Source organism: Bos taurus, chromosome 23 (assembly GCF_002263795.3).
Source record: "Bos taurus isolate L1 Dominette 01449 registration number 42190680 breed Hereford chromosome 23, ARS-UCD2.0, whole genome shotgun sequence".
NCBI lineage: Eukaryota > Metazoa > Chordata > Mammalia > Artiodactyla > Bovidae > Bos > Bos taurus.
In genome coordinates this window covers 25884191-25898225 of record NC_037350.1, presented here as the reverse complement: position 1 = coordinate 25898225, position 14035 = coordinate 25884191, and the positions used below count along the sequence as shown (strand labels likewise).

Below are 14035 nucleotides of genomic sequence, written 5' to 3'. Positions count from 1 at the left end.
ATTCTATCTCAAAATGTAGATAGACTAATATACATTTCCAACAGTTAGAAAAAAGTAAATTTTAAAAATTCACATACATATTTAGGCATTTTTCCCAATTATAGAGAATTGTTTGAGCCAATTAATCTGTGAAGAATATTTAGAGGGAATTACATTGAATACATACCAGCATTTGTGTGTTTAAGAGAGAAAGGTGAAAAGGGAGAGAGAGGGAAAGAGCTACAAGGCATTATTAATTTTAAAGAGAAGTTTTTAAAACAGTGTGAACAGTATGATCTTGCTTGTTTGCAAAAAATAGAAAAATCACAGCAAAATAATAATATTTCCACTCAGATATATGTATTTCTGAGTGGAGCAAATAAAAGTGTTTCTGTCTATAATTTTGGTTCTTTCTAATTTTCAGGTTTCTCTAACTTAAAAAGCTAAAGAATAATGTGTGTATATAAAAATCTTTAATGCAAATATGAAGCATATTAGGAAGATTCATTCATAGGAGATAAAGTATTAGAGAAACAATCAGCATTCTTGGGAATGAAAAATTGTCTTTAAATAGAAAACAAATGGAGGTGTCAGTTCTGAGTAGACACTGCTGCTGCTGCTGCTGCTGCTGCTAAGTCGCTTCAGTCTTGTCTGACTCTGTGTGACCCCGTAGACACTGCTGAAGATCAAAATATTGGGTTAGAAAAAGGGAGTTATTATGTGGTACTTAAAATCAAAAAGATTTAAAAATTAGGAAATTTAGGTTGAGCAAATCCACCCAGAACTTCAGCATTCACCCAGAATGTTTCCCAAGATGAAAAGATAAGGGGCAAGAATCAGAAGGAAGGGTACTTCACAAAAAGCTGACTACTAGAGAAGAAGAGTCATTTATACATGAATTCTTGTAATGTTTTAGAGTTACAAACAAACAACTAAACAAAACACAAAACCTCAAAGTTCCAGGGTGCAGAAAAATTTGTTATGTACAAAAGAAAAAAAAAATCAGATTCCATCATACATGTCATTCAATAGTAATTACTAGAAAACAGTTGAATGGAGTCTTCATTTTTGTCAACAGAAATTCAATTAACAATCAAGTGAAAAAAACAAAGGGAGAATTTCATTCAAGTCAACTGAGGATTATAATTCAGAGACAGATTCAGAAGCTCTGAGAACTCTCCCACCTGTTAGAAGTTGAAAGTACACCGTACACATTTTTTTTTCCCCCATGTGCTTTTTTTTTAATATAAATTTATTTATTTTAATTGGAGGCACCACCGCACACATTTTTAAGACAAAATATTGTCATCAAAATGACATACTGACATCTTACATGAAAGTTCACCAGAGCTAGTCCAGGTAAGCATGTACAAAGCAAGTAGCAAGTCTCCACGATTCCTTACAGAGTCAGGAAAGAATGCTGTTCTTTTAAGAAGTTACATTGCTAGTATTAGAAGAAAGGAAAAAAATTATCATATAGTCAAGCCAGCATTCTCACCTTTGAGGAGGTCTTGTTAATGTACAATGCAGAAGCACAGTACATATTACAGGGGCAGGAAAGAGACCCAAACAGACAAATAGAGAATTTTGTGCTTAAATTTCCTTGTCCTGCTTTAAAATATAAATTTTATTTCATCACTTTCCTGAGTAGAAACTAGAATTTTCTAAACAACAAAACTAGCATTAAGTGTAAAAGAAAATTCTGGACAAGCAAGGAATCAGAAGTTGCTTCTTTTTTCTTATAAAACTTCTCTTATATAAGAGAAGTGAAGGTTGCAGGTTGAACACAAGGGCTTGGAGAGGGGAAAAGGTACAAATACTGCTGGGCGACATCCCGTAGTTGTTTACTCCCACTCTTTGTTATCTGACTTGGAGTAAAGTGAAAGATAGGAGATTTAGCAAATGTGTTCTGGCAGTATGGGCTTCCTAGGTGGCTCAGTGGTAAAGTATCCTCCTGCCGATGCAAGAGACTCAGGAGACTTGGATTTGATCCCTGGGTGGGGAAAGTCCCCTGGAGGAGGAATGGCAACCCACTCCAATGTTCTTGCCTGGAAAATCCCATGGACAGAAGAGCCTGGGGGCTACAGTCCACAGGGTCACAAAAGTTGGGCACAACTTCAAGACTGAGCACACATGCATGTCCTGACATTAGTCACGTAGAAATGGAGGAATCATGGGGTGACTTAATCTCCTTTTTCTGATACTTTCTTCCAATAGAGTATTTGCCTCCATGATGACTGCATGGTTTTCCTGCAGCAGTGCCTTTATACATTTTAATCGTGTTCCAAAAGTATGATAGCATTATTCATACTCATGTCAAACCCCTGCCTATTTAGGAAATGCAAATCCAAATCTCTAGTGAGATTAGATACTTAAGCAAGTTTCAAAGAGAATACTTGGGAGAAGCAGATAATTTGGTATTAATTTTATAGATAGATCTGGGGGCGGCTTGGCACTCTAAGCACAGTGGAAGACGGAGTTAGGTGAGTGTCATACTGGGTCGTTCTACTAATGGATTTCTATTCATTAAAAACTGAAAGAAATTATTAAATCTCACCAAGTCAAAAAGTAAAAGATTTTATGTGGCATAGTTGTTATAGTATGTAAAACCTCTCTAACTTCATTTATATGTTCTGGAATGGTTCTGTTCATTTCTGATTAATTGTGGTTATAAACTATTTTGAGTTCCAAACTGATTTTGCATTTTTTAATTCTGCTGTAGGCTGTTAGCACCATGCAGTCCTTGGAAGTTATGTGCTCATGATGAATGTCACTATTTGAAGGGGTCATCTCATTTCTCCGAATGATTTCTCTCTGAACTTTATTTTTATTTTAAAATTAATATTGCCATATTTAAAACTTTGTTAGGCTATGTCTGGTTTGTGAAAGGGAAAGTGAAATTCGCTCAGTGGTGTCTGACTCTTTGTGAACATATGGACTAGAGAGTCCACGAAATTCTTCAAACCAGAATAATGGAGGGGTAGCCTTTCTCTTCTCCAGGGGCTCTTCCCAACCCAGGGGTCGAACCCAGGTCCCCTGCATTGCAGGCAGATTCTTTACCAGCTGAGCTATCAGGGAAGCCCCATGTCTGGTTTATACTTGTTTATTTCGTGTTACTATATCTCTTACAATCCATACAGAGATGTTCAATCTTATATCCAGAATATCAAAAATGTAATTTAGAGTTTTTAAATTTTTTTCAGACTCTAACTCAGAATGTCTGTCATTCTAGGCAAGAAAGGCAATTATTCTAAAACTTGTAGGATTTGAAGGATCTTCAAAACACAAATCAATTATGTAGCCACACAGCAGAACGTAAAAGTTACTGATCCTCTTCTAAGTGGTTTACATATATTAATTCATGTAATCCTCATGACAGCTTAGGGTAGGTACTATTATTAAACCCATTTTCAGATGAGAAAACTGAGGCACACAGAAAGCTTATGTAACTTGATCAAAACCATGATCTTGTATGTGACCTTACCAAGATTTTAACTCAGCCAGTCAAGTTCTAATATTTATGTTTTGAAGGCAATGGCACCCCACTCCAGTACTCTTGCCTGGAAAATCCCATGGATGGAGGAGCCTGGTAGGCTGCAGTCCCTGGGGTCGCTAAGAGTTGGACACGACTGAATGACTTCACTTTCACTTTTCACTTTCATGCATCGGAGAAGGAAATGGCAACCCACTCCAGTGTTCTTGCCTGGAGAATCCCAGAGACGGGGGAGCCTGATGGGCTGCCGTCTATGGGGTCATACAGAGTCGGACACGACTGAAGCGACTTGCAGCAGCAGCAGCAGCAGCAGCCTGAATAAATACACTCTTAGAGAAAAAGAAATCTCTGGATTTTGACCCTTTCCTTGGAAGTGTGCAATTATTAGATGGATTTATTTCATGCAAGGTCAAAGTTCTCTTTTCTTATCTTATTTGGCTTTCAGTTTTGAATATGTTGGCAAGATAGAGGAGAATCGCACTGCTGAGAATTTCCTGAGCAGGGGCCATCTTTCTTCTAGTTCTCTGAAACCTTTTAAAAAAAAAACCTAAGGCTTCCTTCAGGACCCCAAGGTTTCTAACGTCTGGTCTTCCCCTGGCATCTTGGAGCAAGTATCACAGGACACACCTGCAGGCAGCCCACAGAGGGGCACCTGGAGGGACGACAAAGAGCATGGATTCCTGGTGCCTGTGGCAGCGTCAGTGAGAACTTCCAGGATGCCTTCATCCCCCTAAGAAGAACTTAGAAGACGTGAACAGTCTGTGTGAGTAGTACATTTTCTTGGTGATGGGCGAGAGGGAGGGAAGTGAGAGAATCTGGTCAAAGACCCTGGGGGTAGACAGGGGACAAGCCAAGTTGTATCTGCTCTTTCATCATATAGGAATGTATGGTGAGAAAATCTGTCGAGGCCAGAGCAATGTTTATGCTCAAGCCATCTCTCTCAGTGGTTGCTCACTGCTTTTTCTCTGTCTTTCCATCTCTCTAAACCCCTCTGATTCTTCTTCAGAGGGGTTTAGAGAGACTGTGGTCAGATTTATCACATCAGAGCATGGCAGTTGAAGTAAAGACTGTTTTCTGGGAAAAGGGGAAACAAAAGGCCCTCTTTTGTGAACGTCAAAGGCTTCCCTGATGGTCCCTGAGAGAGACACTAGGGTTTCAGGAGGCCATTTCTTAGAAGTCCTGTGAACCACTTAGCTGTAATCTTTTTTACCTCGTGGGTCCCATTTTTATCTTTACTCCAGCTATTTTCAGGACCCCGTCAATGTTATACTGTTCTCTACTCTGGAGAAGATGGTGTGCTCCCCGGTCTTCTCTCTGCTAAGAGACCTCTTTCTGATCCTGCTTTTCCAGATGTCCATGAGGGGCTCAGGTGAGAATATTTTATATACCTGGATTCTCTTACCCTCTGAGTAGAATCATTAAACCACTCTGCTGTGTCTTCTATAGACCTAGGTTAATTCCAAATCTTTTACTTTGATACAATAATGCATTTGCCCATACATAAGGGCAGATAAATCACTATTATTTTAGAGATTAGGACCAGGTAGAATTTCTTTTCTGTTGCCTTCTAATTCATTTGGATCTCAATTTCTGGAGGAACGCATTTCTGATGCCCAAGATCTGCCAAAACTCTAGCTTCATGATTTTCCAGCACTCCTTCACCTTCCTCCATTACTACCATTGCAATTTAAAAATAATCTGTTTAATACACAATCGCTCTGTTGACTGTGAGCTCCACAAGGGTGGAAATCTTCCTTGTCTTGTTCACTGCCATCTTCAGCCTGAATATGTGTGACAAATTATTGCTGTGTTAATGAGAGAGAGAATGCCCATGGGTCTCTGGGACCTGCGATGATGCTGTGCTCTAAAAGGCACAGGCAGGGTATTGCAATATTCTTTTCACTTGTGACTCCATTCCACAGATTCCTTTTCAGTGACTGGCCCCTCAGAACCCATCGTGGCCATGCTGGGTGCAGACACAGTGCTGCCCTGCCGTGTGTACCCAGCCATGAATGTGGAGAATATGGAGATCCGGTGGTTTCGCAATCAGTTCTCAGAGGCTGTCTTTGTGTATCAGAATGGAATGGAGCAGGTGGGAGAACAACTAGTAGATTTCAAAGGGAGAGCCGAGTTGGTGAAAGACTACATCACCGAGGGAAGAGTAGCTGTGAGAATCCACAGCCTCCGGGTCTCAGACAATGGAATGTACAAGTGCTTTTTTAAAAAAGGAACTGATTTCGAAGAAGCCGTTTTGGAGCTAAAGGTGATAGGTGAGTAATTATCAGAAAATACAGATCACTGTAAGGGAAATGTAAGTGTTCTGTATGTGATTAGGGGAGGAGGATGGTGAACAAAAGGCAACAAGTAGGTATCCTTGGAGGTGTCAACATCCTAGGCACTGAATTTAAACCTCAAGTCATCTTAATCTATTTATGCATTTATTAAGATGTACTTTAAAAATAAATGATTTCCATAAATATCTATCATAAAAATATATCATTTACTTCCCTCTATGTCTCTCCTCACATATTTTGAGGTAAAGCACCGTGATTAGCAAAATGTACCATTACTCCCAGAGATGAGAATCCCAGCTGGCTACTGTGAAGGACAGAGGCTTAACTGGAAATGTTAGTGGTCCAGTCCCGCTAGCACTGTTTGGAGGAAATGAGGGTTTGACAGAGTAGATTGAGAGGCTGCTTCGTCGTGCTTGTTTTTTAATTTCATATACATGGACTCTTTTATGTCTGCTTTGTTGTGGTTGTTTTGTTTTTTGTTCACCATTATGTTTGAGATCTTCCTATCTAGCTCATTGAATGTAGTTGTAGTAGTTCATTTCTCTCTTTTTTGTTTGTTTTGCTTTTACATTTAGATCTCACATCTGTAGAAAGATATTTTTGATATAAAATTTCATGATAAGTTCAAAATATTTTTTTGTAATGTATCTATTCACTTATCTCCATACCAATAGTGAACAGTGTATGAAATCTCCATCCAGATGTACAGTACATTGCTTCCCATAAACTTCTTATGGGTAACTAGTGTAAGTCTAAATTTTCTATCTGGTTATAATGATTTATCTGTCTATTTCTTTGGTATTTCCATCTCTAAAGCTTTATACTCTCTGCCAAGACAAACATAGTGTCTTTCTGGTTGTAAAGTTTTTCTCATTCTTTGAATATGTTAGGTTTACCTTAAATTAATACTCTCATTTAATACTACTTGTCAAACTATCTATACACGCGTTTTATCCTCTTCTTTGTGTATAACTTTAGTGGAAAAGTCTAATCCATTAGGTCTTGAAGGAAAGGGTGACAAACTCTCCTGAGCCGTGTTACTGGGATCTCACTTTAATATCCGCCCAGTAAGAGGTCAAAGCTTTCATAGTTACAGAAGTAACCTCATGCAAATGACAGCATTTTTCAGTACCTTTCCTGTTAGTTTATTGACTTCTGGGTATGAAGACAGGTCCAATCTTTTAGAAGCAGTTTGTTGAATAGGACTGAGCCAGCCACGGTGGAGCCATATTTTATGATATCAAGTTTTATAAAGAAAAATAATACATAGTCTTAAAAGTCAGGACAGTCATCATTATCAAAGACATGGTGGATTCATCTAGTATTCTGGTAGTGTTATATTTTAACACGGGTGTTGGTTATGTGAACCTACTAGTAGACCCTGCCCATGCAGAACTGAAGAAGAGGAGGAGGAGTGGAAAGAAAAGAAAGGACTGAGAATGGAAAAGTTAAAACATCTTGACTCTTTCATGGACTCACTTTACCTTGTTAACTTCATCTTTTAGGTAAGCCTTACTCAGAGGAAGAAAGAAAGGAAAGGAAATTATTTAAGGAAGTGACTATGAGAAGTCTCAATTTAAGCAGCAGATGAAATAGACATGTGATATAGATACAGTAATCTTTTTCTGAAAGAATTTAACATCAATGGATCTTACTCTGCTCCTTCCCTATTATCCTTCTATGGCCAATTGCAGATATGCTTGTATAGAGGAGATATGACAGACATTGGTATAAGTCCCAGAATCAGCTTCAATGCTCTTTTACCTTTTAAGCTTCAGATAACCATTGATCTCATGGGAAAAGAAAAGAACCCCCTTCCATCCACTGAGAACTATAGTGCTTTGTCCATCTTTCTCCACTGGTGTAGCTGTGAAATATGAGGGACATCTGGACAAAAACTCTCCAAGTCTCAGATGAATGACTCTCCTCTCCAGGTATAGGTTCTGGTCCTCGTGTTTTCTTGGTGGGTCCAGAAGATGGAGGAATAAGGTTGAAGTGCACAGGCAAGGGATGGTTTCCCCAGCCTGAAGTACAATGGGAAGATGTGAAGGGAAAGAAGATCCCATCTGTCTCTGAGGACGAGACACAAGATGATGATGGCTTGTTTCAGATTGAGGCATCCCTCATTGTGAGAGACAGCTCAACGACACAAATGTCCTGTTCCATGAAGAACCCCTTCTTTGGACAAGAGCAAGCGGAAACCATTTTTATCCCAGGTCCGTGCTGCTCATTTGGGAGATAGAAGAGGAGTAAGGAAGGGATATGGGCTTCCCTGATGGTTCAGTGGGTAAAAAATCACCTGCAAATCGGAGACACGGGAGATGTGTGTTTGATCCCTGGATTGGGAAGATTCCCTGGAGGGAGGAAATGGCAACCCACTCTAGTATTCTTGCCTGAGAAATCCCATGGACAGAGGAGCCTCGGGGCTCCAGACCATAGGGTTGCAAAGAGTCAGACATGACTGAGTGTCTAAACACACTCACACACACAAGGAAGCGATATTTAGCACATGGGATGGGATAGGCTTGCTTGGTGTATGTTTTTAACCAGGTTTTGGGGATCCTGTGTCAGAATCCTTCTTCCCTAGGCCCTCTCCTTGGAAGGCAGCATTTGCTGTGACTTTGGTGATACTTGGGGTTTCAGCTGGTGCTATTGTATATTTGGCCTGGAAAGAACGACAGGGGAAGAAGAAGCTATCAAAAGTCGAGGAAGAAAAGAAGAAAGAAAGTACATCTAAAGGTAAAACTGGGCATCAGACTTGGTGGGGATGTGTGACTTTATATATCTGTTAGCATGGCTGTGCACGTGGATGGCATCCTTGGGGAATGCAGAGATATGTGTAAGAATGAGTCAGAGCCCCAAGACCTCCAACAAAACATGGAGCTCAAGAACTTCCTGAGGAAAAAAATATTATAATTGAGTCCATTGGAGAAGGAAAGATCACTGGTATAGGCATAGATAGAGCTTATTTTTTTTAATGGTCATAATGATAATTCTCAAAGGATTTTTTTTGTTCTAGATACATGGAAGTAGCATTTAGAATCTGGGCTTAATAACATAGTCTAAAAAATATTTTCTGTTAAACCCATTTTTTTTTCCTTTTTAGAATCATTTAAGAGAGAGCTTGGTAAGTTTTCCATCTTCATTGCTCTAAAGTAGGAGATAGAGTCCTTACTGTATGCTGTATGTCTGGCATCTCACAGACTATTATTCCTTTTCAGCCAGAAGGAAAGAGTTATATCAGCAAGGTGAGTTATACTGTTGTTACAGTTGGGGAAACCCTCTCGTCGACCCTTTTCTTCTGGTTGCCTTCTATTTACCTTGTTAGTGAGAGAGGGACCTGCTTCCCTAAACAGTATAAAATGGTCAACCACATGATATCCAACACTTGACAAATAACAGCAGGTTTTTAAGCACGTATATCCTCACATATATATTCGCATCCTGGGAGAGAAAGACACCATGTGCCATGCCGGAGCACCTGGAGGTCGCAGTTGAGAGCGGAACGAGTACAGCAAGGTCTGTGGGAGGCAGGTTTTGTAGTCACAAGAGGATGAGGTGATCCTGTTTCTGTGGAAGTATGTAATTGGCTTGTTTGATTAATTGTGCAGGCTGACAGTGAGGTAAAATTCATTAGGTTGAAGATCAGGTGGGGTTCAGCTGTTTTGGCCAACAGGGAAATTAGCTGAGAGGGGAGACTTTCCTGATGGCTAGAGGACCTGTCTACTGAGAGCAGGTTGTCATTTCTTGTTTAGTCGCTAAGTTGTGTCTGACTCTGTGATCCCATGGACTGTAGCCAGCCATGCTCCTCTGTCCACGGGATTTCCCAGGCAAGAATGCTGGAGTTGGTTGCCATTTCCTTCTCCAGAGGATCTTTCTGATCCAGGAATCAAACCTGGGTTTCCTGCACTGTAGGCAGATTCTTTACCATCTGAGCTAGAGCAGGAGAACTCACAGTTAGGCATTTGGAACCCTGTAAAGCTCAAGAGTATCAAGGCAGCACACAAAATTTTAGGCTTTCCAATATATTCTCAAAACTTAAGCCTACCTTTTCTTTCTCCCCAACTAAAAAAAAAATGAACCTGTGTATTTTATCATAGATGTAGAATGTGAAAAATGTGAGAAATTAAACTGGAGATGTAAAAGAAGATAAGTACATCAGAATTGTCATTGAGATCATGAACACAATATACTGTACTATGGTAAACCCTCAGATTTTCACTTTCTGAAGTGACATTGCTATAAATGGGAGACTCTAATGCCTTTGTTTTATTTCAGACTGGAGAAAAGCTGAGTTATATGCTGGTGAGTAACTGATATTGTCTTGGGGCTTCAGGTACTTCGGGTACTTCAGGTACTTCGTGAGGCATTTTCAGAGCATTTTTCAGGTAGGAGCTATCCTCGGGAGATTTTATTTTGAATCTAGGAGTCCAAAAAGACACAAGGGGATAAAGGGAGAAGCTTCTCACTAGTTCAGAGGACATGAACTTGGCATATTCTTCCATCTGAATTTTGTTTTTCCTTTTCAGACTGGAGGAAGGAACAGTTCAAAGCAGGTGAGTTACTTTACTATTATTTGTCTCACTTAACCTCTTCTATACAATTGAGAAAGTATTTGTATAAACTCCCAACAATACTTAACTGGTTATTCATTTCATGGCTCTCACTTCAATCTAACACAGAAATGTTACCAGATTTCTTACCATTCTGACATTATTCACTCATTCAGCATTAAATTATACAACTATTCATTTAGTGCCTAGTAAATAAAGTGGATTTGGTCTCTGACTTTATGGGAAAGTGCACGTACAAACTGTGATGCATTATGAAGGAATAAGAGATTGCCATGAGAAAAAATGGTGGATTCAAGGAATTCCCTTGAGGAATTTATATTTATTCTGAGACTTAAGTGCTGCTATTGATCTATTCATGTCAAAGAGAGTAGTTCAATCAGAAGGAAGCCTGCTGTGTACTCCGTCTGAGACAGAGAAGGGCTTGTTGCATCTCAGTGCAAGTGGAAAATGGGCCCTGACCATCTTAGAATCTTCCCAAAATCACAACTCTCTACTTCTACTGCTTGCTATTCACTCTGAATATCCCTGTATCCACAAACATTGCCTAGTTAATTTAATCCTCCAAAAATTAAAATATATTCTAATCATTCCCATATACATTCTTATGAGAAAAATTTTAATTATTGAAGATGTTTGGTTTGACCAGAAGCAGACTCCTTACTACTAGAATTACACTATTAATACTATTACTATAGTGTTACTATAACCATCAGAAGCTAAAATTTACCAAGTGGACAAAATATAGTACTAAGTTCTCTGCATATTATCTCATTGTCTTCTCACAGTAGTTCTGTGCTGAGGCATCATAATTATGTACACCTTCATGAGATTAAAGTGGGGCCGAGAGAAGCAAAGTAACTTCAAGATCGCCAATACTAAAAGCAGAGTAATTATAAAATTCAGATCTTTCTGACCACAGAGCCTGGGATTTCAACCATTTAAAGTATAATAAGAGTGTAAGATAAGTACTATAGATGGCCCAGTTATTACCTAATCTCACAGAAAAATGACCCCAAAGAAACTTAAATGAAGGTGAGTACATTGTGATTGGAAATAAGACATGTCTTAATTATTAAGAGCAAGCAGTAAAGCAACTGGCATTAGCAGGAGGTTAGAGAAGCCCCAACTTGAAATACATGACCCTGGGGATTTTCTTGGTTAAGCATTCTCAGCCTGTCTGGAACACATGGTTACCCAAGGTCCCATTCATTCCTGGCCTTCTATGATCTACACATCACATGTCTCCTGTAAATGAACATAGGAGAGAACATATGTTGTTTTACCTAATCTTCCATTTTTCTCATTTTTATCCATCCTCCCTTTCCCGTAATTTGCATCTTTCCTAAAGCCAACCAGTCTCCACTGTGGAATGACCTTTATTTTCCTCTCCATACCTGCAGCGGCTTTCACTCTGGATCCGAAAACAGCTCACCCCAACCTCGTCTTATCTGAGAACAAGCAACACATTTCTTTAAAAAATAATGTTTCCCAGAATGGTGATGCCTCAACACACGAAGATCAAGCAGTTTCTGAAGCCATCTTCAGTGTTCTAGGAGATAAGTCCTTCACCCAGGGGGACACGGAGAGACAATACTGGGAGGTAGAAGTAAATACGAGGACAGAAGCTGGATCCACAACTCGATGTGCTCTGGGCATTTGCTCAGAGACAGTGAAGAGAGAGGGCTGGTTTGTAGAAAGTCCAGATAAGAATTTTTGGGTTTTGGTACACGAGGAAGGAAAAGTCGTATTTCCCAACTCCCAGAAAAACTCTCCATCACTTAGGCAGCAGCCCCGCAGGATAGGAGTTTTCCTGGACTGGGAAGTTGGGAACCTGTCCTTTTATAACATGGCCGATGGGTCCCACATCTATTCTTTTACTGGCGTCACCTTCTGTGGGACGCTTTTTCCTTATTTTAGCCTTCGGGGTACTGGTGCATCTTTAACCATCTGCTCAACTTCAGATCACCCTGAGCATTGTCCTGACTCTTCTCCAAAGACCTCTCTAACTCATTTAAGCAGTAGTGTCCCCCAAGAAGCTAACTCTCTGTTATAAGAAGTGAATGTCAGCACCTCCGCTGCCTCTGCTCAGGCTTCTTACAGGTATGTTGTCCAAGAAAGCTGTCCTTCTTGAAGAGTAGGTCATTCTCATTAGGTATAAACTACCCCCTTTCAAAGAGAGATAGAGGGAGAAAGAGAAATGGACAGCTAAAATGTCTGGGGGAATTTCCTCTAGTGTTATCTTTGGGGAAGTACTTGATGTGGGCAGCAATGATTTGTTACAAGGAAACTCCAAGCAAACATATGGGCCTTTCTTAAGTTCTAGTACTTATTGTGTTTTGAAGTAAAGATGTTTAAAGCTACATTTAAAGTGAAAATCTCTGTTGTCACTATTTTTGTTATCAAATATGGAGGAGGGTTGTTGTTGCTCTTTAGTTGTTAAGTCATGTCCAGCTCTTTTGTGACCACAGGGACTGCAGGCAACCAGACTTCTTTGCCATGGAATTTCACAGGCAAGAATACTGGAGTGGGTTGCCATTCCCTTCTCTAGGGGATCTTTCTGACCCAGGTATCAAACTGACATCTCCTGCATCTTCTGCATTGGCAGGCAGATTCTTGACCACTGAGCCATCTGGGAAGCCAAGGAGTTGGAAGTGATGTTTAAAGGGGAGGGTACCAGTTGAATATTACTGTTGGAGATACAGAAATCTACTCAAATCTTTTATAGGTATTGGCTCAGCTTGTCCTTTCTTTAGGCTTTAGTGTCCATCAGCTCCTAAAGTTGGACTTTGCCAAGGTGTGGAGAAGATTGATAAACAGCTGTAAAACAATTTCAACAGGAGACCAAGCCTTCTGGGAAGGAAGAGTCCCTCTCCCCTCCTTTAAACAAATTCTTACTGATCGGCAAGTTCAGAATTGTATGTGAATAAAAAAGAAATGAATGTTGCAATTTATTATTTTCAGAGAAAAAAAAATTGTCAAAGGAATGAAGAAAAGTCCCTCTCCCCTCCTTTAAACAAGTTCTTACTGATCAGCAAGTTCAGAATTGTATGTGAATAAAAAAGAAATGAATGTTGCAATTTATTATTTTCAGAGAAAAAAAAATTGTCAAAGGAATGAAGAAACATCTTCAGCCTTCATGAAGAAAAAGTTATTGTTAATACTGGCTTTTTTGTTTCTTTCTGACACAGTTCTTCCTACTTTTGAGGGTTTTCCCTTTACCTTTAATGAACCTAAGCCTTCTCCAGCTATTTATTACAAAGTCTACTTCTTTAAGAATACAAAATACAAGCTTCTCCTGTCAAATGAACATTCTCTTTCTGACAGTAGAAGAGATCAACTTAGACCCCTTAAATTTTTCTGCCCTTACAGTAGATCTTTAAGTGGCAAGTCCCTTTAACAGTCTCTCTTGGAAGGTACATCTCCACAGCAAAATTTCCCTAACACACAGCCACTAAGTGGCAGTCAGTATTTGAATCTAAGAAGAATAAACTCAGAGCCCAGAATATTAACTTTACTTACAAAAAAAGAAGGGCTTGAATAACAAGCAAGACAGAGGCAAAGGAAAGGTGGGGAATATATTAATAGGCATAGTCAAATGGTTGTGCTGGATGAAGATACGTGGGGGTAGCAACAGAACGAGTACAATGATATTGAAAGTGTGGCATGGAACAGGAAGGACAATGGGTTCAGTTTGG

The 14035-nt window shown here is 39.6% G+C and overlaps 1 protein-coding gene across 1 annotated transcript; it reads left to right on the top strand.

Moving 5' to 3' along the window:
* Nucleotides 1-3965: 3965 nt before the first annotated feature.
* Nucleotides 3966-12708, top strand: LOC525599 (butyrophilin family member). The gene is made up of 10 exons (NM_001081723.1): nucleotides 3966-4235; nucleotides 4714-4841; nucleotides 5395-5742; nucleotides 7701-7982; nucleotides 8338-8505; nucleotides 8873-8893; nucleotides 8988-9014; nucleotides 10045-10071; nucleotides 10296-10322; nucleotides 11741-12708. The coding sequence occupies exons 2-10, from the start codon at nucleotides 4763-4765 to the stop codon at nucleotides 12391-12393; spliced, it is 1632 nt and encodes a 543-aa protein (NP_001075192.1). The 5' UTR covers nucleotides 3966-4235; nucleotides 4714-4762; the 3' UTR covers nucleotides 12394-12708.
* The last annotated feature ends 1327 nt before the right edge of the window (nucleotides 12709-14035 follow it).

Coding starts and splice junctions, on each gene's coding strand:
- LOC525599 (NM_001081723.1), top strand. CDS start 4,763: ATGGTGTGCTCCCCGGTCTTCTCTCTGCTAAGAGACCTCTTTCTGATC. Junction 4,842..5,394: donor GATGTCCATGAGGGGCTCAG/GTGAGAATATTT, acceptor TCCATTCCACAG/ATTCCTTTTCAGTGACTGGC. Junction 10,323..11,740: donor GAAGGAACAGTTCAAAGCAG/GTGAGTTACTTT, acceptor CCATACCTGCAG/CGGCTTTCACTCTGGATCCG.